At 41.3% G+C, this 26,025-nt stretch overlaps 1 protein-coding gene across 2 annotated transcripts in view; it reads left to right on the top strand.

Annotated features, from left to right (window-relative positions):
* LOC133453072 (low-density lipoprotein receptor-related protein 8-like) overlaps positions 1–26,025 on the top strand; it is a 196,729-nt gene that overhangs the window by 128,947 nt on the left and 41,757 nt on the right. For both annotated transcript variants that reach the window (XM_061732927.1, XM_061732926.1), the window contains exons 8-9: positions 13,415–13,534; positions 16,713–16,838. In XM_061732927.1, the coding sequence (XP_061588911.1) occupies positions 13,415–13,534; positions 16,713–16,838 (246 nt within the window). The remainder of the gene's footprint in view (positions 1–13,414; positions 13,535–16,712; positions 16,839–26,025) is intronic.

The raw sequence follows: 26,025 nt of genomic DNA, 5'->3' as shown, positions 1-26,025 counted from the left end.
TTTCAGCTACAAGTTTGATTTATCATTTGAAATGATAAAAAATGTATTTTGCTAATTTATTTATTTTAAGTTATTGTTCTCTGCTGGTATAATGTCTGCTGGAATATTTAAGAAATGCTGGGAAATTAAAAAATGTTCAGTTTTTTATGTTCAACAAATGTTTTCTACCTTGTAATTTTGTAAAATATTTTTTTCTTTTAAAAGCATGCCTAAATCACATTTATTTGATTTATTCAATGGTGAAAAAATTGGCAAAATAAATGAAAAACTGCGAAGAACCATGTTCGGTATTGTTCGGTATTCGGCCAAGTGTTTATTATTATTTTCGGTTTCGGTTTCGGCCACAAATTTTCATTTCGGTGCATCACTACTTATTTCTAGTTAAAATGTCTCATTTTTAGTAAAAACAAATCTCATTACACTTAAAACAAGACTCATCACTGGAAAAAAACAACAATTTTCACCTGTTTCAAGTAGATTTTCACTTAAAATAAGTCGAAAAATCTGCCAGTGGAACGAGATCTTTTTGCTTGTAATAAGAAGATAAATCTTGTTCCACTGGCAGGTTTTTCTACTTATTTCAAGTGAAAATTTACTTGAAACAAGTGAAAATTGTCAAATAACAAGTTATTTTTCTGGTAATGACTCTTGTTTTAAGTGTAATGAGATTTTTTGACTAAAAATGAGACATTTTAACTAGAAATAAGTCAAACATTCCTGGTAAGATTTTGAGTTTTTGCAGTGTTATCTGGGACGCAGCGGCATCTGGATCTGATCTGGATTACACGTCTTTTGTCCGTTCCTTCTCTCTCCACCCTCCTCAGCTTCCCTGCAGCTGCTACCCACAAATATAAAATAAGTCTTAAAAGCGTGAGTCTTAAATATGAGCCAGATATCAGCCTTAAAAGTGGCCTTACAACACTACTGACTACTGACTCTGGCTCTGCGTTGTAAAAACACAACCACACTGCTACTAGGAAAAGTCTGAACAACACAGTAACTCACTAAATGAGTCAAACTTGAGGAAACTGCCGTTGAAACTCGTCCTGCAGCCGGCGTGTTCGGCTACCGTCAGGTTGATTGAGCGCGCTGCACGTCGGGAGGAATCTGTAATCTCTTCATGCATCTTCATCTCTCAACCTATTTATAAACGGAGAGCGAGGAATGGACATTAGCGGTGAAACACACGTCTGATGTGAGCGAGTCACAAGCAGACATGAAGTGCCATGAAATGACAATTCCACGGACACTTTAAATCTGAGTCCAGCTGGCGGAGTAGACGACCTGCTCTCACGCAGGACATCGTAGTAACGGGACACTTTCCACCTCCTCTTCCTTCTTTTTCTCTTTGAGCTTAAGTTGTCAGTTCATTAAAAGCCCCCCAGAGTTCACCTCCTCTGTTTGCTCATGCGTTTACTGGCGGTAACGCTGCTCACTCACACACCAGCGCTGATGCTCAGAGCCATCCCATCTACCGCCCTGGCCTTCCGCCAGAGATGATGAAGACAACGTATTCCCCTCTCATGCACATGTGTTCCTCCCTCATTAAAAATAAGGACGTATTACAGCACTGACCCACTTCATTTCTCCCTGCTGCACGGAGAGGAATGGTTGTAAATACATGGGGATGCTGCGGTGGCAGGAAAACAGGAGACTGGATGATTCTTCATGAGAATAGAGGAAGAATGTAATAAATCCAGGCTGCTGAAAGCTGCTGATCACGCACGACCTCTCACCTCTCTGAGCTATCCGCAGAGCTATCGCAGAGCGAGGGGAAGAACTGACGCCTCAAACACAGACACATCTTTGTCTTTCCTTTTGCAACACACCTGATCCGGGAGGAGGACGACGGCGAGAGCTGTTGAGAGGCAGACGACCGTCGGCCCAAACACACGCACGCTTTGCTCCTGCTCCGTCACAGCAAACACTACGCAGAGCTTTAACTGGTGGACAACACATGACACGGTTTTATTCAATTCAATTCAATTCACTTTTATTTATATAGCGTCTATTACAACAGAAGTTCTCTCCTCTGACATGAACACTGGCAGGTAAAGACTCCCTTAGTTGGAGAAAAACCTTAAGCCAAACAGTGGCAAGAAAAACTCCCCTTTAGGAGGAAGAAACCTGGACCAGGACCTGGATCATAAGGGGGGACCCTCCTGCCAGAGGCCAGATCATACTTATTAGGGCCCGGTCACTTACAGTGTGAAGGCCCTATTGTATCTGTAGGAATTATTTTCATTCTTCTGACGAAATGAGGGCCTTTTTTCCCCCTAAACGTGCCCCAAAAGTCACCAAATTTTGCACCAAGCCAGGCCTGGTGAAAAATGTGATATTTAATGGTTTGCATTAATGGGCGTGGCCTAATGGCTCAACAGCGCCCCCTAGAAAACTTTGTGCCTCAAGCCCCACAATACGGTTTGACGTACATGCACGAAAATCGCTACACACCTGTATCATGTCGCAACTTAAAGAAAAGTCTCTTGGCGCCATGGCCGAAACTGAACAGGAAGTCGGCCATTTTCAATTGATCGTGTAGTTTTGGTGCAATTTATGCAATTATTTCGGCCGTTAATACGACCCGAACCGTAATGTGCACCAAGGTGTGTTATACATCAAAATATGCGTCTCCATCCTGCGACGACGTGCATTACTTTTCTCTTTCAAAAGCGTTACCGTGGCGATGATAGATGCCAAAAAGCACTTTTTACTTTCTGCCATAACTTTTGAATGGTTTGACATAAAGAGTCATGGGTGGTGTCATCAGACTCAACAAGAAGACCCAACAGGGGTTTGATTTACCAGAAACAGGGAGACAAACTGATAATGGACTACATTGTTGGAGATTTACAGCCTCTGAGTAAAGTTGAAAAGCCACCAGGACAATACATGATTGTACAGTGAACAGTTTTAGGATAGGGGGGTGTTTCATTCGTACTTCTCACCTAAAAATATTGAAATGAACTGAATTTGAACTAGTTCAAAGTGAAAAGGGTGAACTATTTTTAAACTATGTGAACTGAACTTTGAACTAGTTCATGAGAAGTATGAACAACACTGTTGGTTTGAAAGCTAAAGAAGAACAGACCAGTTGAATCTTAATCATATGCTCATTTCCCCTTTAAATAGGACCTTCCATGAACGTTTAATTATCCAGATCATGTTTTATCGCAACGGCCTCACACAGTCAGTGTAGCACACGCTAATATTTACTATTTGAACTTAATAAGGTGGTACTCAGTACTGGAGTTGAGGGGGGATGAGGGAGGATGAAGGGGGATGGCATCCCCCCCTGAAATAAAAACGGTCCAAATCATCCCCCCTGTAAAACTGCCATCCCCCCTTTCCATCCCTTATGTCATTTCATCAATTAATGTGGTTTTACTGCTATTTCAACATTTAGAGTCATCACCAGAAAAATAACTTATTTGACAATTTTCACCTGTTTCAAGTAAATTTTCACTTGAAATAAGTAGAAAAATCTGCCAGTGGAACAAGATTCATCTTCTTATTACAAGCAAAAAAATCTTGTTCCACTGGCAAATTTCTCTACTTATTTCAAGTGAAAATCTACTTGAAACAGGTCAAATTGTTGTTTTTTTCCAGTGATGAGTCTTGTTTTAAGTGTGATGAGATTTTTTTTTACTAAAATCAGACATTTTAACTAGAAATAAGACAAATATTCTTGTTCAGATTGTGAGTTTTTGCAGTGATCCATGTTACTTATCCTGTGAAGGACAGAGTCATATTGATAAGTTCAGAAAAGTGTTTTTTATTGTTGTGTTTTGATGTAAGTCCAGTGGATATTTAAAGCTTACAGAAGGCTGCATTTAACTGCTGCTATGTCATTCCTGCAGTATTTCTGCAGGTGTTTTGGTCAGTGCTATTATTTGTAATATATTATATTATTTGTAATCAGCACAAATTATCTGTCCCCATATGATAAAATCCACCACCCCCCTGATTTTATTTTACAACTTGAGTACTGGTGGTACTGGAGCAGTAAAGGCAGCGTGTGCTGTTGAAGTTCCCCCTGAAGTATTCACCGTCTCGCCCCCAGCGAGTGTTGGACTGACGGAGCGTCTCGCCTGAGCGCGTCGCTCACTAACTCACACGTATATATATATTCCAGCTCAGCTTTCTATGGCTGATGATATAAAGCTCACTGGTTACCGACAAATGTGTAACAATAAATCGGGCAGCCTGCCGTTGAGAATGAAGCCCTCTCCAGAGGTCAGGATTGCAGGCTCTCTTTACCGTTTAATCCAATTCTACTTTATCGCCCCTCGGCAGTTGTCTAGCGTATATTGTGCAGCTGCACTTTGTAGGTGTGCAAAAAAGCAAAGCCTGCAGGCCTTGGAGTGGAATGGGAGCTTATCCTCTATTTGTTTTGCTCTTTTCAGGCTTTGTGAAATTCCATTAACGAGCAAAATGAAATACAACTTGGACTGAATCCATCGGTTACAGTATGACGCTGCTGGATACTGAAAATCCAACTTCTGCACGTGTCGTGTTTGCTGGACAGACAAATCTGAGCGATTGTCTCCCTACTGTCTGCTTTAAAAGCCTGAGAGCTCTGCTGTTACTCAAGTAGAGTACCTGCTTAATTCATCCTCCCCCATCAGTCACGCCACGTATCTCCGCTCTTAGTATCTTTTAACAGCATCAGTCTGTCTTTTACACAAATACTTCATGTCACAAGAGATGGAGCTCATTGGAAATAAGTCACCATGGCTAAATAGAGAAATAGAGGTCCAGATTTGGCCCCTGGACCATAAATTGTGTATTTTGTCTACTGTAGACTGATGCGTTGCCTGGCGACGGCAGGATCTGCCCTCTTGGCTGACATTTGACAAGAAATCTACTCTGGACGAGTCGATGATGCTGCGGTTTTGATGTTAGCGCCAGACTTGGGATGATGGGAGGACTCAGAATGTCAGTTTAATCATGTTTTGTCAAAATGATTGATTCACGGCGGTGTGTTTGAGTTGGCCAGAGTTTAGAAACGTGCAGGGATCACATCGAGGTGTGTTTCAGCCAGGTATCCTTTCAACATTACTTTAGATTCATATGAAAAAGACAAACCCGACTGCAAAAAAAGCGTAAACCTTGATCTGAGGTGAGAATAATTCCCATTACACCTTTAGAGAGAACACCAGAGGTGTGTAGTAACGAAGTAGATGTACTTCGTTACACTACTTACCGTATTGGCCCGAATATAAGACAACCCTGATTATAAGACGACCCCCTCTTTTTCAAGACTCAAAAAAATACTTTTTGAACACCAAATTCAATTTTTATACAGAAAATAATTACATTACCGGTACATCTGAAACAAATGATTATAACAATATATTTGAGAGAAAAAGCATGTTATTTTGCCTCATTCAAATCATTATCTTGAAGTTTGCATCATAACTTCTCCTCAGCTGCCGGTTAACCTGCCGAACTTCCACCCACTTTTCTCCAGATTGTCGCTACATTTCTCCATTTTCTATTATCTTTTCTCTTATTTTCTTCTCTTTTCTTTCTTACTGCTATTTTTTATTTTTCTTCTTCGTGCTACCGCTATTTTTATTTTTATTCTTTGTGACAGGGGTTCGCTTATACGGAAGAGTATTAGGTCCATGCAGGACAAAAAATATCTGAGAGGGGAAGATTTTTTTTTATTGTGCACTTCGAGAAAAAAGTCGAAATGTAGAGAAAAAAGTTGAAATGTCGAGATTAATGTTGAAATACAATTTCGAGAAGAAGTCTTTTTTTCTCAACATTTTGACTTTTTTCTCGACATTTCAACTTTTTTCTCGACATTTCAACTTTTTTCTCAAAATGCATAATGGAAAAAAATCTTCCTCCTCTAAAATATTATTTTTATTTTTCTCCTGCATGGCCCTAATACTCTTCCGTACGCTTTGGCCTGGGGAGTTAAGTTCAGCATTCGCTTTAAAGATATCTGGCACCATCTAGCGTTGAGAATGCTTATAATGTCTAGACCCCAAATGTAAGACGACCCCCACTTTTTCAGTCTTCTTTCAACGCAAAAAACAACGTCTTATATTCGGGCCAATACGGTAAGTAGTTTTTTTTAGGATTTGTACTTTACTTGCGTTTTTTTTTTTTTTAATCAGGACTTTTACTTCACCACATTTAAAAGTTAAAAAATATACTTTTACTTCGTTACTTTGCCACCTTGTTACTCGTTACAAATGAAAATAATCAAAGAATTATCTGGAATGCGCGGGTCCGGGTCTCTATGTTGAATTTTTGAAAGAAAGACAGTTTATTTTTGGTGTTTTATTCTACACCACATTTCATTCACCCGAAAGAGAAATAAAAAAACAAGGGAAGGATAATTTTTGGTTGTGTTGCTTCTTTTAATGCGTACTATAAAATACTTGTACTTTTACTTTTGATACTTGAGTATATTTTTTCACAAGATACTTTTGATACTTAAGTACATTTAATGTGAGCAATTGACTTTAACTTTCACCAAAGTTTCAGTTTCAGTTCACTTTTTCGGTTATGGTATTTCTACTTTTACTTAGTTACTTTTTTCAAGTAATTTATACACCTCCGGAGAACGCAGCAGACAAGGTCGGCGTCCCACGCCGTCCTGAATGTCCCTGTCTCCTCGATGGACGTCTGTACTTGATCAGTAGGGATGGGCGGTATGGACTAAAAAATGTATCACCATAATTTCTGGCATTTATCCCGATAACGATAAAAATGACGATAAAGAAATACCAATTCAACTCCACCTTTCTAACTATAAATCTATCACCATATTCAGTGTTTGGAGCCCCCAAATCACTGCTCTAAAAGAATACTAAATGATACTAAACTACACCAATTAAATTGAATTGATAAAAACCAATTAAATGAGTTACACCTGTACTGCAAAACTGAATGACTCAGATCCGCCATGTTTGTTACACAAACACCTCATCAATGGGAATTTATCTTTCTTTCTTTCTTTCTTTCTTTCTTTCTTTCTTTCTTTCTTTCTTTCTTTCTTTCTTTCTGTCTTTCGCACTGCATGCTGGGAGTCTGAGGTGTGTGAGCGGCTGTAGAGCGTGCGGAGACACGGAGTGAGTGTTGGATGGTGAAATGGTGCTTTTTTGACTTTTTCAACTTTCCAGACTGTTCTTCACGAGTAGGTAAGGGGACTTTAATTCATCATTAGTGGATTCTGAAAGTAAAACGTGTACAGGATCGTGTTTTAGCGGGCATGGCGTCCCTCCCTGGGGAGGGTTCGCCGCCGTCCATCAGGCATGGTGTCAGGGTGGTGGCTGCTCCACACTACACCGTGGAGAGGGTTCTCCTGGCTGTGGGAGAACAGGTGGGTCATGAGAACATCACGTACGGCTCCAGGATGAATAAGGCCGTGGTGGCGTTTCTCCGTGAGGAGCGCCTGGTTCATGAGTTGGTCGGGAAGGGCGTTGTGCTGGATGATCTGTACGTGGCTGTGTCACCGCTGTTTGTTCCATCTGCACGGGTCACTGTGTCGGGCGTGCCCCCCTTCATCCCCAATGAACTACTGGAGAAAGAGCTGGTCCGCTTTGGGAAGTTCGCCAGCGGGTTTAAGACAGTTCGGCTCGGCTGTAAAGACGCCAAGCTGCAGCACGTCCAGTCTCTGCGGAGACAGGCGTTCATGTTTCTGAACGATCCTGCTCAGAACTTGGAGGTTTCCTTCAAAGTGAAACATGAAAATGGGTTTTATACTGTTTATGCGAGCTCGGGCAGTATGAAATGTTTTGAGTGCGGTGATGTCGGTCATAAACGCTCAGCATGCCCGCACAAGGAGCGGGCTGCTGCGGGCAGCGGTGCGGGTGAGCGGCAGCGGGCTGCGGGTGAAACCCAGGTTACAGGGGAACCCCGGGCTGCAGGTGAGCAGCAACGGGCTGCAGGTGAACCCCAGGCTGCAGGTGAGCAGCAACGGGCTGCGGATGAACCCCAGGCTGCAGGTAGCGCTGTCATCGAGCCCCCGCGGGCCGTACAGCCTGAGGCTGGGACAGAGGGGACCAGCGCCCCGCACTGTAGTGAGGTGCATGATGAGACCACGGTGCAGGACAGTCGTGAGGGGAAGGGCAGTCGGTCTGATGATGCAGAGAAGCATGCAGAGGTAGATGAAGGCAGTGAAGAGGCAGAAGAAAGACGAATTGACACTCAGGTAACAGAGGCTGGAAACCATAGTGGACAGGCTGATGAGACCAACACTGTGAATGAGGAAGAGGAGATGTTGGAGGATGACTCCCTTTCACAGTTTTCAGACACATTGTCACAGGATGATCAGAATTTATATTCACTACAGGAGATCAATCTCTTCCTGGATGAAACATATGGCAGACAGTCTGTTGAATTAACAGACTTTTTCCCTGATGTCGATCGGTTCATAAACTCTGTTTTAAAACTAAAGAAAAAGGCCAGTGATGAACTGAGCAAACAAAAAATGTTTCGGCTGAAAAAGTTATTGACAAAACTGAGGAAAGAAAAGCGGGGAAAGGCTCCTCTAAAAATGTAAAAAAAAAATGGGTGAAGCACACAGGGTGATTTTAATCTCTTGCAAGGGTCTCACTGTTCTGTTCTTCTTCCTCTCTCTTTTACTCATGGAGGGTCTTAAAATAGGAACTCTTAATGTGAACGGGGGGAGGGATAAGAATAAGCAGGCAGCGTTAGCTGAGCTTAGCAGAACTAAACAAATAGATGTTTTATTTTTACAGGAGACGCATAGTACCTCAGATAACGAGGTAGACTGGGGGATGAGATGGAGAGGGCAGCTCTTCTTTAGTCACGGCACTAACATCAGTGCAGGTGTAGCAGTCTGGTTCTCACAACATCTGAACCTGACAAATGTTTCTGAGTGTGAAGTGGAGCAGGGCAGGGTTCAGGTAGTCCAAGCGACCATCAGGGACATACCCTTCGTATTCATTAACGTGTATGCTCACAACTCTGGTGCTGACCGCCTGAGACTGTTTCGTCGACTAAATGACAAACTGAAACAGTTTAATAGTAGATCTGTCATAGTGGTCGGAGGAGACTGGAACTGCACCACACATCCGTCCGTAGACAGGAACACGGGAGAGTCTCATCCAGCATCAGGTTCCTTTCTGAACAGTGTGGTGGCAGAAAACGACCTCACAGATGTCTGGAGGAAGTTTAATCCGTCAGTCAGACAGTATACGTGGGTGAAGGTGACCGAAGGGAGTGTAAAGGCTGCCAGATTGGACAGGATCTATATAAACCAAACTTATAACAACAGGCTAATTAAGTCCATAATATCACCAGTTGGTTTTTCAGATCATCACCTAGTGACATCAGACATCTCACTACTGACTCCCCGCCAGCGCTGCCCCTATTGGCATTTTAATGTAAGGTTAACTGAGGATGAGGCCTTCTGCCAGTCTTTTTCTGACTTCTGGAGTCGATGGAGGCTGGAAAAAGATTCTTTTAATAATTTGGCACAGTGGTGGGAGGTTGGGAAAGCACAGATCAGGTGTTTTTGTCAACAGTACGCGTCAAATGCAGGAGCTGTAGAGCGACACTCCATTGAAGACCTAGAAAAAGAGATCAGGTTACTGGAAGATGGAGTAATTAATGGGGCAGACGGCAATAACAGGACTCTAGAAGGCAGGAAGAACTCATTGGGTAGATTTTTGCATGAAAAGGCAAAGGGCGCTCTGATAAGAACTCGGATGACCACGATCAAAGAGATAGATGCTCCAACTCGGTTCTTCTTTAAATTAGAGAAGAAAGTTAGAGAGAACAACCAGATGATGCATCTTAGGCTTCCTGATGGGTCTGTAACAGCTGATCCAGCAGGAATGAGGAAGCTGGCCATAGATTTTTACACCAATCTTTTTAGTGCTGGTAGCTGTAATTCAGATTCCATGGCTAGGCTCCTAGAGGGACTACCCCAGCTGGATGAAGGGATGGCTGCCTCGCTGGAGAACACCATCACCTTCGACGAGGTGTCAGCAGCGGTCCAGCAGCTCAACTGTGGTCGGTCGTCTGGGATTGATGGTCTTCCATCGGAGTTCTATAAGCGTTTCTGGAGCCTTGTGGGGACAGACTTTGCTGAGGTTGTTCAGTACTGTCTGGACTCTGAAAATCTGCCTCTAAGCTGCACGAGAGCAGTCCTGACCCTGCTACCCAAGAAAGGAGATCTTGGCCTACTGAAGAACTGGAGGCCTGTTTCGCTACTGTGCACTGACTACAAGATCGTAGCAAAATGCCTCTCCAACAGACTGAAAGACTGCATGGACAGTATTGTGCACTTCAGCCAGACATACTGTATTCCTGGACGAACAATTAAAGACAACCTGTTCCTGCTGAGGGACATTATCAACCTTTCCAGGTTCCAGCAGCTGGATGTCGGTCTCTTTTCCATCGACCAAGAAAAGGCATTCGATAGAGTTGACCATTCTTATTTGTTTGAAACACTTAGAACTTTTGGGTTTGGGAAAAAATATGTGTCATGGATCAAGCTTTTATACTCAGGAGCAACCGTACTGTTGAAGGTGGGCGGAGGACTCAGCAGACCTGTCCCTGTCCAGAGGGGTATTAGGCAGGGATGTCCCCTCTCTGGGATGCTCTACGCTCTGGCGATTGAACCTCTCCTGAGTCACCTTAGGCAGGACCTTGGGGGGTTGACCTTTGCAGAAGATACCAACATTCCAGTTAGCTTATCGGCATATGCTGATGATGTCACTGTGCTGGTAACTGGACCAAATGACATCCAAGTCTTGAAAGAAAAATTGGCGCTGTATGAAGAGTCTTCTTCTGCAAAGGTCAACTGGTCTAAATGTGAGGGTTTACTGCTGGGAGAGTGGAACAACAAGGTGCAGCCAACTTTGCCAGCTGGGCTGCAATGGAGCAAAGAGGGGATGAAGTGTCTGGGAGTTTTCCTGGGGAACGAGACTTTCCTGAATAGGAATTGGGAGGGTCTAATTGAGAAAATCAGTGCCCGATTGTCTCGATGGACATGGGTCCAGCCCCTTCTGTCTTATAGGGGGAGGGTCTTGGTCGTCAACAACTTGGCTGCCTCGATGCTTTGGCACCGGTTTATGGTTGTGGAACCTCCAGGAGCATTGATCAAGGACATACAGCGCAGATTGGTGGACTTTTTCTGGGGAGGATACCACTGGACCAGAGCTGCGGTGCTGTTTCTACCTGTGTCAGAGGGAGGCCAGGGATTGGTCGACCTGCGCAGTAGAATAACTTCTTTTCGCCTTCAAACAGCCCAGCGGTTTCTTTATCATAAGCAGCAGCTCTGGACTGAGACTGCCTCTGTACTGCTACGCAGAGTGGAGAGCTTGAATTACGATAAACATCTGTTTCTCCTGGACTTTGCTGGCATGGATGTGTCACGGACCTCTGTCTTCTATCAGTCTGTCCTCCGTGCCTGGAAAGCGGTCCTGAGACCTAAGAGAGACTGTGCTCAGGTGTATGGGAGTGTGGAAGAAGAACCATTGTTCCATAACCCACTTGTACGGAGCAGGATACTTGGGTCTGCTAATCTACGGAGAGTCCTAACAACAGCAGGGATGACGAAGATAGCGGATCTGAGGGTAGCAGGAAAGTGGAAGACTGCGGCCAGGCTGAGTCATGAAACTGGCCTTCAGTCTCTGCGCCTGCTGGGAAAGCTGGTGGAAGAAGTGCGGGATGGTCTTCCTGGTCTTTTTCGAGGGGCGTTGGGGAGCAGTGCTGTGGAAGATCGAGCACTGTTGTCGGCTGAGTTTCCACCGCTGTACATCAGCGCTGCAGTGGAGGAGCAGGAGGAGGAAGGTGGAACTCTACTGTCTTTTCATACACCAGAACTGTCAGCCTTCTCTGAAGCGTCCAAGAAGAGTCTGTCTACAGTGACTGTGAAGGTTCTCAACAGAACATCTTTGGCTGGTGTCCGGGAGTCGAGGTGGTCTGGTGTGTTGGCGCCTGGGTCTTCTCCCAGAGGCAGCTGGAGGTCCCTGTACAAACCTCCCATAGAGAAACGCTGTGCGGATCTCCAGTGGAGGGTGGTGCACGGGGCCGTGGCCACAAACAGATATGTGGCACATGTAGATCCTAGAGCAGGGAGTCATTGTGTTTTCTGCCAGGGTGAGGAAACGTTGCAGCACCTTTGGCTCTCATGCCCCAGATTGGTTCCCCTCTTTGCTCTGCTGCGGCGATGGTTAGGTGGTTTGGGGCAGGTTTTGGATGACAGGCTGTTTATCTTTGGTCCTAGGTACTCTGCAGCACACCGGAGGAAAATCTGCCTTGTCAACTTTCTGTTAGGCCAGGCCAAAATGGCTGTATGGCTCACAAGGAGGAACAAAACAAAAGAGACAGGATCTACAAATGTTGACTTAATGCTTAGAGGTTTGGTGGCTGCACGGATAAGGACGGAGTTTATATATTTTAAAATGGTGTCCAATCTGCAGGAGTTTGTCTGTATTTGGGGTGCTGGAAGTGTACTGTGCAGTGTGGTGGATGAAGTTCTCACTCTCAGGTTTTAACACACACACACACACAAACACACACACACACACACACACACACACACACACACACACACACACACACACACACACACACACACAACAAGGTATGTTTTTTAGGCTAATAGTTCTGTGGTTTTTTAAGATGTTGTATGTTTTGTAAGCAAAAATTGACCAATAAAGTGATGTTCAAAGGTCAAAGGTCTTTCTTTCTTTCTTTCTTTCTTTCTTTCTTTCTTTCTTTCTTTCTTTCTTTCTTTCTTTCTTTCTTTCTTTCTTTCTTTCTTTCTTTCTTTCTCTTTCTTTCTTTCTTTCTTTCTTTTTTTTTCTTTTTATTTTAGGAGATTCTTTCTTTTTTTCTTTCATATTTTAGGAGATTCTTTCTTTTTTTCTTTCATATTTTAGGAGATTCTTTCTTTCTTTCTTTCTTTCTTTCTTTCTTTCTTTCTTTCTTTCTTTCTTTCTTTCTTTCTCTTTCTTTCTTTCTTTCTTTTTTTTTCTTTTTATTTTAGGAGATTCTTTCTTTTTTTCTTTCATATTTTAGGAGATTCTTTCTTTTTTTCTTTCATATTTTAGGAGATTCTTTCTTTCTTTCTTTCATATTTTAGGAGATTCTTTCTTTCTTTCTTTCTTTCTTTCTTTCTTTCTTTCTTTCTTTCTTTCTTTCTTTCTTTCTTTCTTTCTTTCTTTCTTTCTTTCTTTCTTTCTTTCTTTCTTATTTTAGGAGATTCTTTCTTTCTTTCTTTCACGTACGTTGTGCGTGGATTTAACACAGAACCATAAATCAGTCTTTACACAAAAACGTCATCAATGGGAATTTATCATTTTTACCGTGAGATACAAATTCTTACCGTGGGGAATTTTTTTGACGGTATATCGTGAACGGTAAAGTATCGCCCATCCCTATTGATCAGTGTCTTCTGGTGTTTGTCTTGCAGGCCTGAACGAGTGCATGATCAATAACGGCGGCTGCTCCCACATCTGCATGGACCGGCCGATCGGCTTCGAGTGCCAGTGCCCCCCCGGCTACCAGCTGCTGGACAAGAAGACGTGTGGAGGTCAGGGCTCACGCGTGTCGCACGTGTACATGTGTGGAGTAGCCTGGACGTGTTTGCTTTGTTCACAAGTGTCTCTCCCCATCCCTCCCCATCCCTCCCGCGGGGAGACCAGGCAGTCACGCTCTTCTCACATGCACACATGCATATAGCATGTCTTTCACACCCTTTCCTGCCATTTCACCACTAACACCCTTCACACCCGTGGAAAAAGCCAGCTCAAATGAAGGAGGTCAAGAGAAGTTGACGCACCGTCTTACTTTGAACCTCCTCACTGCAAAAACTCAAAATCTTAACAAGAATATTTGTTTTATTTCTAGTTAAAATGTCTCATTTTTAGTCATTACACTTAAAATTACACTTAAAACAAGACTCATCACTGGAAAATACAACAATTTTCACCTGTTTCAAGTAGATTTTCACTTAAAATAAGTAGAAAATCTTTTTTGGCTTGTAATGAGAAGGGAAAATTGTCAAATAACAAGTTATTTTTCTGGTAATGATTCTTGTTTTAAGTGTAATGAGATTTTTTGACTAAAAATGAGACATTTTAACTAGAAATAAGACAAATATTCCTGGTAAGATTTTGAGTTTTTGCAGTGCTCCTGTTCCATGCCCACAGGATCGAGGCCCAACAGTGACATATAAGAGCTTAAATCCCGTCATATTTCTCATGCCAGATGGAAGATATGGAGAAGAACCTGTGTTGGACTCCTGCACAGGCTAGGTTAGGTGGAGAACAACATCTGGATCTTAAGGGTGGCAATGAAATTACAGTATGAGAGAAACCTTTGAGACATGGTATGTTGTGATCAAAGAATATACGTTGACTGGAGAGAGTCAGGTGTTGATTTGGCCTTCATACACCTCCAGATTCAGACCAGGAGTTTTAGATAGGACCTTTGAAAAGTGGAGAGATAAGGGAATAACAGCTATGTCTACACTCATAGACAAACAACACTTTAGATCAGGGGTGTCAAACTCATTTTGCTTGGCAGGCCGGATTTGACCAATTTTTTTCTCGCGGGCCGCACGCTCAAAATAACAAAAACGGTGCGGAAAATTTTTCTCTAATTCTTTTTTTTTTACTATTGTTATCTAATCCAATATCAGTTTAGTTAATTTTAAAGGAAATATGCAGTTTGTTTACACTCTAATTATGTAAAATATATTTCTTCAGGATCTTTTCTTGAAATTTCTCGTTTTTTTTTCAAATTATGTAAGATACTTTTAATATCATTTTACAAAGATAAACAGAAAAAAGTATGTTTTTTTTATATTTCTTTTTTTTATAGGAAATTTAATTAAAAGCTAAATCTTTCTTATTACATCCGAGAGTGTTTCTTTGTGATTTAGAGATTTTTCCAGTACAATTAAGTGTATTTATATATTTATTTAAGTCAGCACTTCTTTTTTAACTGTTTTACTTTGTCACTATCCTCGTATTCAAAACTGAAATTCTCCGAATAAATATCTTCTATCATCTTTTTTAGCAGTTATATTTTTCCTGCGAAAATATATAATAGTAGTCAGTTAAAAAAAATCTACAAAGAAATAAAATCGGCAAATGCATTCTAGAAAACTAAAAATATGTTGAAAACTGCTCTATAACGATAGATTTGTAGAAGAAATATATTATTGGATATGCTGCGATTCATGGCAATTATTTATGCCTTCCTTTTTAGTAAGTTAACATTTTGTTTTTTTGCGTTGGAAACTTCTCGCGGGCCGCATGAAAATCTCTCTCGGGCCGCATGCGGCCCACGGGCCGCACATTTGACACCCCTGCTTTAAATCATCTGGACAACTTAAAAAAGAGTATGGATTGGAAAGATGGCGATTTATACAGATATTTACAACTGAGACACTTTTATGACACAGAAATTAAGAAGGAAATCTCAGTGGAAGGGAATGATGTGATTCAGGTGTTGACAGATACTTATAAGCAAACTCCTTAAGAATTGTGTCCAAACTGTATAGTAGTTTACTGGAGCAACAGGGAAAAAATATAATGTACATAAAAGAGAAATGGCTAAAATAATTAAACATAGAGTTGTCAGAGGGGGATTGGCTCCATGAATAAGACCCAACACTCCTCAACCTGCTCCAAAACAAGGAGGGAATTTAGTTGGAAAAATTTTATGCGGAATTTAATTGGGATTCCTAAAGATCCCCGAGTTATTTACTTAGGACTGATTCCAGAGGATGTAATAAATAAAGAGGACGTATACATTTTTAGAAATTCTATCTCTTGCGGCTAAGAAAGCCATTACAAGAAATTGTCTGAAGATGGAGTCACCTGGACTGAGCCAATGGTTGGACGTTGTATAAGAAATACGATCAATGGAACAAGTTACCTGCAGCCTACCACTTAAAACACTTAGCCAGATGGACAAAATGGCATTATTATTATTTTCTGCACTATAAGGCGCACCGCATTATAAGGCGCACCTCCAATGAATTACGTATTTTAAATTTCTTTCCCATATATAAGGCGCACCGCATTATAAGGCGCACTAAATATCTGGTAAAATACCGTACTATAGTGGCTGAGGTTGAGTTACGCATCTACCTGATGGAGCTGCGCTACAGGAAATGCTACAAAATCCTACAGCAAATGCAAAAAAAAAAAAAAAACAAGAAGAAAAGTACTGTATGTCAAACTTTATTAACAAAATAAAAACCAGCTTTGCTCCGTCTCGTCAAAGTCGCCATTATGCGAGTCAGCGTCGCTGCTGTTGTCTTGAACGTCTGTGACGATTCCTGATGTTTTTAGCGCCATTACTTTGGCGACACCAACTACATTACCCACAATCCCCCTGACTACATTACCCACAATCCCCCTGACTACAGTAACAGAAATTACCGTAATGATCATATATAAGGCGCACTGCCGGTTTTTGAGAAAATTAAAGGCTTTTAGGTGCGCCTTATAGTGCGGAAAATACGGTAAGACAGTAGTGTCTCCCCCCCCTGTTTTCTTGTATTGTTGTAGACCTGTTTTTGTTGTTGTTTTTCTGTTATGTCTGAAAATTACAAAAAATATAGTTTAAAAAAGAATAGCATCAGTTTACTAAACTATTAGGAATTTAACCCGTCTGTGACCGAATGAATTACTCATGTTCTCTCCCCCGCTGGTCTGTGTCAGCTGGTGAATAAGCCGTCTCTTTTCCTGCTGCAGACATCGACGAGTGTGAGAACCCCAGCGCCTGCAGCCAGATCTGCATCAACTACAAGGGGGATTTCAAGTGTGAATGCTACGAGGGCTATGAGATGGACCCCGTCATGAAGACCTGCAAGGCCGAGGGTGAGTAGCTGCCAGCCGCGATTAGCAGGGGCTGGTGCACGAGGTATGGAGCATAAAACCCAGAACAGGGGCACGTTTTAACAGTATTAGAGTTACAATTCATTAAAAAGTCTCCAAGTGGTTATTTCTCTTGAGGTTTTAAGGAAACACACTGCTTTGACTTGGTGAAATATGCAATAAATACAAAACACAAGCACCTGTGAATCCTGCACTTTTTACTTTATGTCATATTCTTCTTTAAATAAATAAAGATAAAGTTCCTTAGGTGGCAAAAGACCAGATTTTGATGCACAAAATTAAGGAACTGTGTTCAAATCAGTTCCTTCAAATTCCCCTTAGTTAGTTTCAATAATACTTTTGATATTGCTATCACATTCATGTGGAGCTGGGCAGAGCACTTCCTTGTGTCAAATGCAGGAGAGAGAAAAGAAAGATATAAAGGGATTTGAAACTCAATTAAAGGAACTACTTCAACAAATCTGGAGGCATGTGAGTGAAAGTTGGACACTTGTGCAGCCTGATCCCTGCGTCAATATCCTTCACTCATCAGGATCTGACATGCACTGCGTTTCCATGCAGTTAATAATAACCCTTTTAAAACCCGAATATTGTCAATAACCCGAATTTGCACGGCCATGTACCAATAACCCCTTTGAATAACTGGAATTTGCTCATATTCCGGTTTTTAAAAACCCGAATATGACCCCTGGGTTAGTCCTTTTAAAACCTGAATATTGGGTCATGTAAACGCCAAACGGAATATCCCCATCAAACGGAACATGAATTTGTTTTCTGCGCATGTTCTGTTCACAAGGAATCCTGGTCTTTTGAGTCCAGGAAGTTCTTATAAACATGGAGAAACGCAAGACCAGGAGGAGAATAATCACTTCATAAATGTAATGAAGGATATGAACATTTCTGCATTTGTAGACGGTAGAAAGTACCGGGATAGAAGATTTACAAGAAGGTGAGCGAAAAGTTGTACGAAGCAGCATTTGTTTTGAATTTGGATACAGGAAGAAGAAGCAGAAATGACGGGAATTGAGTCATGACGTTCTCCGCACGTCGCTGGTTTGATCCAGATATCCCAAATGATTAATCACCATGTAAACAGGGATAACCCTGTTTGCTCACGCATGTAAACGGAATATTCTGAATGTTTCAGTAACCGGAATATTAGCAATAACCCGAATTTAGACTGAATGTAAACGTAGTCACTGATTCAGTGTTCTCGCTGTTTGGAGGGCGAAAAGAAAGACAGGAACCCAGAGTGCTCCCAAAGCCGGGCCCAGTGGCGGCCCAAACACATGCCTGAAGAAGACCAGGGTCTTGGACGTACTGGTACTGATACTGGTACTGCACTGCAAAAACTCTAAATCTTACCAGGAATATTTGTCTTATTTCTAGTTAAAATGTCTAATTTTTAGTCACTATAACTTGTTATTTGACAATTTTCACCTGTTTTAAGTAAATTTCCACTTGAAATAAGTAGAAAAATCTGCCAGTGGAACAAGATTTTTCTTCTCATTACAAGCAAAAAAATCTTGTTCCACTGGCAGATTTTTCTACTTATTTTAAGTGAAAATCTACTTGGAAATGGTGAAGATTGTTGTTTTTTCCAGTGATGAGTCCTGTTTTTGACTAAAAATGAGGCATTTTAACTAGAAATCAGACAAATATTCTAATAGACAAATAGATCTTGAGTTTTTGCAGCACTGTCCCCGCTGGAGAAGGGGTGGAGAACTATGAAGCAAAGAAAATACAATGATGATAGCCCCGTGCTGTTTTAAGATGTGTCTGCAGGAAGAACTGAACAAAGAATGCCTGCAACCCGTCGGCGGTTGGTTCCATCAGACCGCCGTCTCAGGTGCTGGGAGAAGGAATGAAAACACTTCAAGTCGGTGAAAGAAAGCTGCACTGTCCCAACTTTTCTTTGAAAATACTGCAAGCCTGAAATGTGAAAACGGATAAATAGAAGTTGAAAATCTTTGGTTCCTATTATCTGAGTGTTTTTTCTTTCTTTCCTAGTTCTTGTGCCTGATAGAACTGTTGTGTCACTTCGTGAGCGAGGGACTCGTGATTAGCAGAGCAAAACACTTGTAATTAAATGTAGACGCTCCTCAGGAGTGGCTGGCTGATTCATGCGGCCTAATTGCACCAATTAAATCCTCCACCTGTTAGGGCTGCAGACGACGCTCGCCTGGCAGGTCGAGAAACAAGAAAGAAAGAAATTGCTGAGAAGCTTCTTTGATTTTCTTTGCTTTTTTGGCAATTATGAGGGAAAGCCATTAGAAAGAGGATTACACACCCAGGCCATCTCTGTCGGGCTTACGCTTCATTTCCCTTCATCTCTGAATTATACAGGCAGGGAACAGGGAGTTAAATGAATCATGTTTGTTTGTTGTCTGTAATTTCACTTCTCGCAGTTCAACTGCGTTAATATGAAAACCTTCTACTGTGCGTTTGGATCCGAACGCTTTGTTGTGAGCGTGTTATTTGCCCCCATGCCTCCGTAAACACGCATGTTTCTCTCTGCGCCCTGTGTTTTAGACCAGTGGTTCCCAACCTTTTTTCCTTGTTTCCCCGCCTACTTGTGTCTAAGACCAGTCGGGCCCGCCGACCCGTACGTACTAGCAGCAAAAGAGTGAAGTTATTCGTTAATAATAATAATTCTTTATTTTTAAAAAGGGACAGTGTACCTTGATCAACATTTCCTTGCAGAAAGTAAATGTACTTAGTTAGCCGAAAGGCTAATTTTCATCGGCAGTCCTTTCGACCAAATGTTAATAGACATTTTAAAAAATAAATAAAAAATGCACAATAGACAATAAACAAAAACATTACAAATCTTTAATTGAAAAAAATGAACATTAATTATGTTTTTTTGATACATTTCTCTTTGGTTTACCCTGTACTTTGTTTTTCTCACCTTCCTTTTGTGTCACCAATGTATAAAATATGCACAAAAAATAATTGCAAGGACATAAAATAATTTCAGAAAAATGTCTCTTTTAATATGAGAGCAAAAATGTTTAACATTTTTCCTTTAACAACCTGTCGGAGTAGTAGTATGATTAAATGTTGAATAATGATATATTAATACGTTTTTAAAGGTATTGTGAGATCATTTTTAACATGCTTTTAACACTATTAAAAGTCTTGGCCAACATCCCTCAAATGTGTCTAAAAGAGTGTAACAAGAAAAACTTCACTCTAGTACTCCATTCCTGGCTTTTTATGACAGTGTTTTTTTGCGCCGTGAAAAACGCTTCCATTTCCCCCCTTTCCTGTCAATCATTGCTCCGCTCCTCCTCCAAACCTCCTCCTCCTCCAGCCATACGCTCACAGCGGCGTCGGAGAGTTAAGCCGAGAGCGACAGGCGAAGCATGCACGGAAAAGCAGCACGGAGAAGCAGTCCACAGCAAACAATCATAAAAATAAAGGCATGCAAGCAGCAGTGTCCCCTTATCTTAAGTCCAGTCAGTGGCCACGGGTCTTCTTAGCAGTTTTCCTCCGCTGATGAGAACAAAAGAGGCTCTAAACAGCTCCGTGTTAAGCCTGATTTATGGTCCCGCGTTAAATCGACGCAGAGCCTACGCCGTAGGGTTCAGCGTACGGTGCGCGTCGCCGCGTAACCCTACGCCGTAGGCTCTACGTCGGTGTAACGCGGAACCATAAATCAGCCTTTATGGTGCGCTGGAGAGGAGAGGAGACAGGGAGCTGGGTGGAGGGGGCGGTGATTTAGTGGGGCGTGACGTCACGTTCCGCCACTAAACCACCTGCGCCGTTTTTGCATAGTTATGCGGAAAATCCCAGAAAGCACACAATACACTGAATGTTAAAAGTTTGTTGTTTTTTGGGTGTAATTGATGTCAAGACACCCAACAAAACACAAAAAATCAAGAAAAATTTGTTTTTCATGTCACAATACCTTTAAGTTTTTATCCTGCTAAATCACTTAGAGATATATTTTGGTCATTTTAAAATACTAAGTGGGTTTATACAGACTTGAATTACAGTATTCTATTAGGTGTGTTATTATGATTTTTTATTTATTTAACATGTGTAAATATAATTTGTACAACTGCATATCCTCAAAGCAGACAAAGTTTGGTGCACCCCCAGAGACCCCAGGTTGGGAGACACTGTTTTAGACGACCACGTCCACACTGACAGCCCATAACGCTAGCAAGGGAGCAATTTCCTCTCCAGAGCGGCTGGAGATGTTGTCGTTGTAATTAATGACCAGTTGTGTTGGAACATTTGGTACGTTTGGGATCAAACGGAGCTGTTTATCGTTCAGACGTTGGGCTGGGAGAGGAAGGAGAGCTGGAAACGGAGGAGGTGCCGGAGCACGGCGGCACAATGGCCACGATTACGTGATGTTTACACGGAAAACACGTTTGATCGGCTTTCTCCAATTCTGCTTACGGTCTGGGGGTTGGGAAGGTTCTGATTGGATAGGGGGGCGGACCGGAAGTTACGTGTACCGGAAGGAAAACAAACTTAGCCGCTACAACTTTGAAAAGCTCACAATGTTCATGTTTCCTGTTTCCATCTGTTCTTTTAAATATTTCCAGGTCCTCCAAGCTATTTATTAAATAAATGGTCTCTGCTCTTGACCAGCGTTTACTGCGTGCTGCCATCTTGAAACTTTGTTTGGAAAACAAGCCCAGTGTGGAATATAATCGTCATGGAGACAGACGGGCGAGGGAACGAGCAGAAAGAAAGACCGGAATTAATTTAAAGAGAAATGAGTGTAAACATGATCTGGAATTATTCTATTCAGATTTAAAATCAGAATAAACCAGCCACTTACTTCGGAATTAAGTTTAATTTGGAATGGCCATTTTCATTGGGAATTAGGTGTTTACATGGTAATTTGTACTCATTTTAAATCGGACTTCATTTTAATTCTGAATTAAAGAGGAATTAAACTTCCCATGTAAACACACTGAATGAGGTTATGAAACAAAATGTCAAAAGGAAAACAGTTGAAAGTAGGGCTGGGTATCCATTCAAATGTCAAGAATCGATTCCGATTCTTAAGATTCAGAATCGATTATCAGGATTCGATTCGATCCGATATTGATTTGGGTAGGTGTTATTAAAACTGTTTTTTGAGCTGTTGCCTGAATTATATGATGTGCAATAACTAGTGAAATAATAATTTCACAATAATTATTGTGAAATAACTAAGAAATAAATAACTCAAACAGGCCTTTCAATATCCATTTAAAGTGCAAAGAAGAAAGAAATTTCAACAGCTCATGCAGTAAACAAATCATTTTAACTTGTCTAATTTATTCTGTCACCACACACACATATCGCCATGAAGCACCAGGCATTTTTCAGAAGTGTCATGACAAACTGTGTTCGACTACTGGGATTAAAATTCACCAGGCGAAAATGTAATGATGAAAAAAAAATAAATCGATCTTTATTCATAAGAATCGTCTTTTAGTAATTAATATGAGAATCGATTTAGACTCGGAAAATTGATTTTTTCCAACACAGGCCTAGTTGAAAGCAAAGCGTTGATGAGAGGACGTTGTACCTCTGGAGATGATGGGCTGCAGCTGCCATCACATGTTCATGGCACGCAGGGACACCGGGTTCCTGCTTCTCCCAGGGTTACAAACAGCGGCAGAAATATTTTATTGGGTGGGCCAGGACAAAAATGGGTGGGCCATATTGTCCCAGAAAAAGCGGACTTATAAAAACTTTTAAGCCGAAAACATGACAAACAGATAGATTAAAGACCGTCAGCTCCGCTGGGGAAATGTCTGCACATTTGACAGAAAATCGCGTCCTTGTTTAAACTGTATTCCAACCAAGAAAACTGTCCATACCACTTTGATGAGAAGCATCTTGATTTTCCATTCTTGACGGTGCTTAGAAATACACCCAAAGTCATCAATTGCGGTTAAATGGAGGGGAACCGTAGGTTGAGCGGGAGAGAGAACCTCCTCTGGGGATAGGATCGCCACCTTTCAGAAATAGAAATAAGGGACGCCCCGATTTCAGCAGAGCAGGCGCCAAAAAAAAGGGACATCCCCAAAACTTCTAAACCAGTGGTTCTCAACTCCGGTCCTCGGGACCCCCTGCCCTAGATGTCTTAGATGTTTCCCTGCATGAACACACCTGTTTCAAATTAACAGTCGTCACCAGCTTGTCATCAAAGTCTGGACAGTTCTGTTGATGACACAGCTCCTTGTATCACAGTGTGCTGAAGCAGGGAAACATCTAAGACATGCAGGGCAGGGGGTCCCGAGGACCGGAGTTGAGAACCACTGTTCTAAACTGCATAGAAATGTATTTATTTTATATGAAAAAACTAAATGCTTTGATTTAAAGTTTGAAGTGCTTTAATAGCATTGAACTTGCATGACTGTACAGACAGCCAACCATATAGCAACTGAAATAGTCTTTGCTCCTATGGTAAATATAAATATAGCCTAGGCTTGAAATATCTCACTTTGAATGTAGTGGGAAATAATATATTTGTTTCACCTTTAGTTGAATTTACTATGAATTAAGTTTTGCAATATATTCAAATTTTTCCGACCTTCACCTGTATATTATGACATCAATAAATAAGAGCATAATATGTGTCTGTATTGGTTCAATACGGAACGCAACTTTTAATTCCCAATTACGTAACAATTCCGTATTTCAAGGGACGGGTGGCAAGCCTGAGTGGGGCTGAGTGTGAAGAAGTGGGCTGGGTGGACTGAGGCCCCGTTTACACGTAGCAAATGCGTTTTCATGCGTTTTGGCCGTTCGTTTACACAAAAACGAAGCTCAAAGTCACCAAAAATTATCATTTCTGAAAACTCCGGCCAAAGTGGAGATTTTCAAAAACTCCGTTTTCACGTTTGCTTGTAAACGGAGGGAAACGGAGATTTTGGCTTCAGAACGTCACATTATGCAACAGAAACGTCACCAGCATCATTTGTGCGACCTGTGTTTACAATTTGTTTGGCCACCGTCAATATTTTCTTGTATTTTACCTGTTTTATATTCTAAAGTCACACTTAAAAGTAACTCCACTTCTCTGTCACTCCAAACGAAAGACTCTCGTTCCGTCTTGGAAGTAACTGGCAGTCAAGGCTGATTTATGGTTCAGCTTTACACCAACGTAGAGCCTACGGCGTAGGGTACGCGGCGACGCTCACCGTACGTAGGCTACGCCGTCGATTTAACGCGGTACCATATTATTCAGGCTTCACACGTGTCATTTGTTGATGTTTTTTTCCAGGATTCTGATTGGCTAGCATGACTTTATCTTCTCGTTACACTGCCCCCTGCAGGTTTGGATGCTCATAGCACCTTAACAGCGTATTTATGCGGGTTCGTGTAAACGAGGGTATTTTTCAAAACGTAGAGGGGGAAATATCCGTTTTTGTAAATACCCGGCTATGTGTAAACGTGGCAGTGACACGTTTTCTTCAAGCTTTGTTTTTTTTAAATAACTAATCAATGAACTCTGTTGTGGCGATAAAGTCGGCTGCAACGCCGGCTAGCTTGCTGGCTAAAGGCAGCTCAATCTGTCGGAACCAGAGCAATCAGTTATATAATAAAGGCTGAACTCAAGTCAACAACAAATCACCTTTATATGTATACCTTTTCTCATAATCTTTTAGAATATGTTTATGTGAAACATGTATTTTGATCAAAGTTGGCTGGGAGGGCCAGTGCCACCCAGGCCCATTACTGGCTACGCGCCTGGTTACAAATATGTCTAAAGCTCATTTTTAGATGTAATTCTGATTAAAATGCATCCTGGGTAACCTTATCAAAATCAGAGCTCTCTAAAAATAGGTGTGCCCAAAAGGAAACAAGGACAGTGTAGGACGTGCTCTGATGCTGAGACGAGGACGGGACAGCGCTCGTCTCTCACGTGCTCGTGTCAGGCGTCTCTCCAGCGAGTGGACGTCCCAGAAAACTCTGCTCACATAAACGCTCGACAGAAATGAATAAATACATCTTTTTGTTTATTTCGAACATGTAAAAAAAACAAGAAAATAAATACAGGTGGGCATTCCACCACATAAAGAAAAAACCAACATCAAAATCAAAACACATATTTCAAGTTACAGTACATGTTCGAAAAGGAGTGGGAGGAAGTATAAACTTATTTAATCCCACCCCCTTTCCACAACTAAACATAAATTATAAGTTTGTATTAATTTTTTATACTATACACTTAATAAATAAATATATTTTTTACAAAAATAACCTGTTTAATACAAGATGTAAGCTCTATCATAAATATAATATAACTATGATATAAATATAATACTTATATCTAAGTATATAAGCATACAAAGACAACATGACAAAATAGCAGAACACACACATCTGCTGATCTTTAAACAGTCTTCACTTTTATACCTCAAATAAACCATTTCTTTATATTTCTTCTTAAATAGTTTTATGTTTGTACATTATTTTAACTCCAAATTAAAACCATTCCACAGTTTAATTCCACAAAACTTCTTTTTGTTGTACGCACGAATAAAGATTTGAAGTTTAGGTTTCCCCTTAAATTATAACCCCCTTCCCTCCCAATGAATAATTTCTGAATGTTATCCGGTAGCGAATGATTTTTTGCTTAAAAAATGACTTGTGCAGATTGAAATGCCACTAGATCCATGAGTTTTAGTACTTTAGACTGTAAGAATAGTGAGTTAGTGTGATCTCCATATCCAGCCTTATGAATGTATCGTAAATGTATCGTATTGCTCTCTTTTGAAGTAAATCTGAGCTGTACAGATGATGTTCAGGGTGATGTTTCAGCAGCTTCCCCCAGGTGTAACCTCCCCTCGCGGAGCAGATAAAAGTGCCGGTGAAGGATCGGCCTGTCCTCAGACGGCCTGCAGTCTACAACCTATTGATTAATACAGACACAGAACCAGGGATGGAGGGTCATTGTTCCTGTGTTGTTGGGGGAGGACTTGTTTGGTGATTTTTATTAGTGTCTAACTCAGGGGTCGGCAACCCGCGGCTCACATGTGGCTCTTTAGCACCGCCCTAGTGGTTCCCTGGCGCTTTTTCAAAAATGTTTGACCTTACTTTTTTTCTTTTTTTTTTCTTCTTTTTTCTTTTTTTCTTCTTTTTTCATTTTTTTTTCTCTTTTTTTCTTCCTTTTTCCTTTCCTTTTTAATCTCGACATTTCGACTTT

This window comes from Cololabis saira, chromosome 10, assembly GCF_033807715.1.
Source record: "Cololabis saira isolate AMF1-May2022 chromosome 10, fColSai1.1, whole genome shotgun sequence".
NCBI classification, from domain to species: Eukaryota; Metazoa; Chordata; class Actinopteri; order Beloniformes; family Belonidae; genus Cololabis; species Cololabis saira.
The sequence above is the reverse complement of the archived record's forward strand: the minus strand, read 5'-3'. Positions and strand labels throughout refer to the sequence as shown.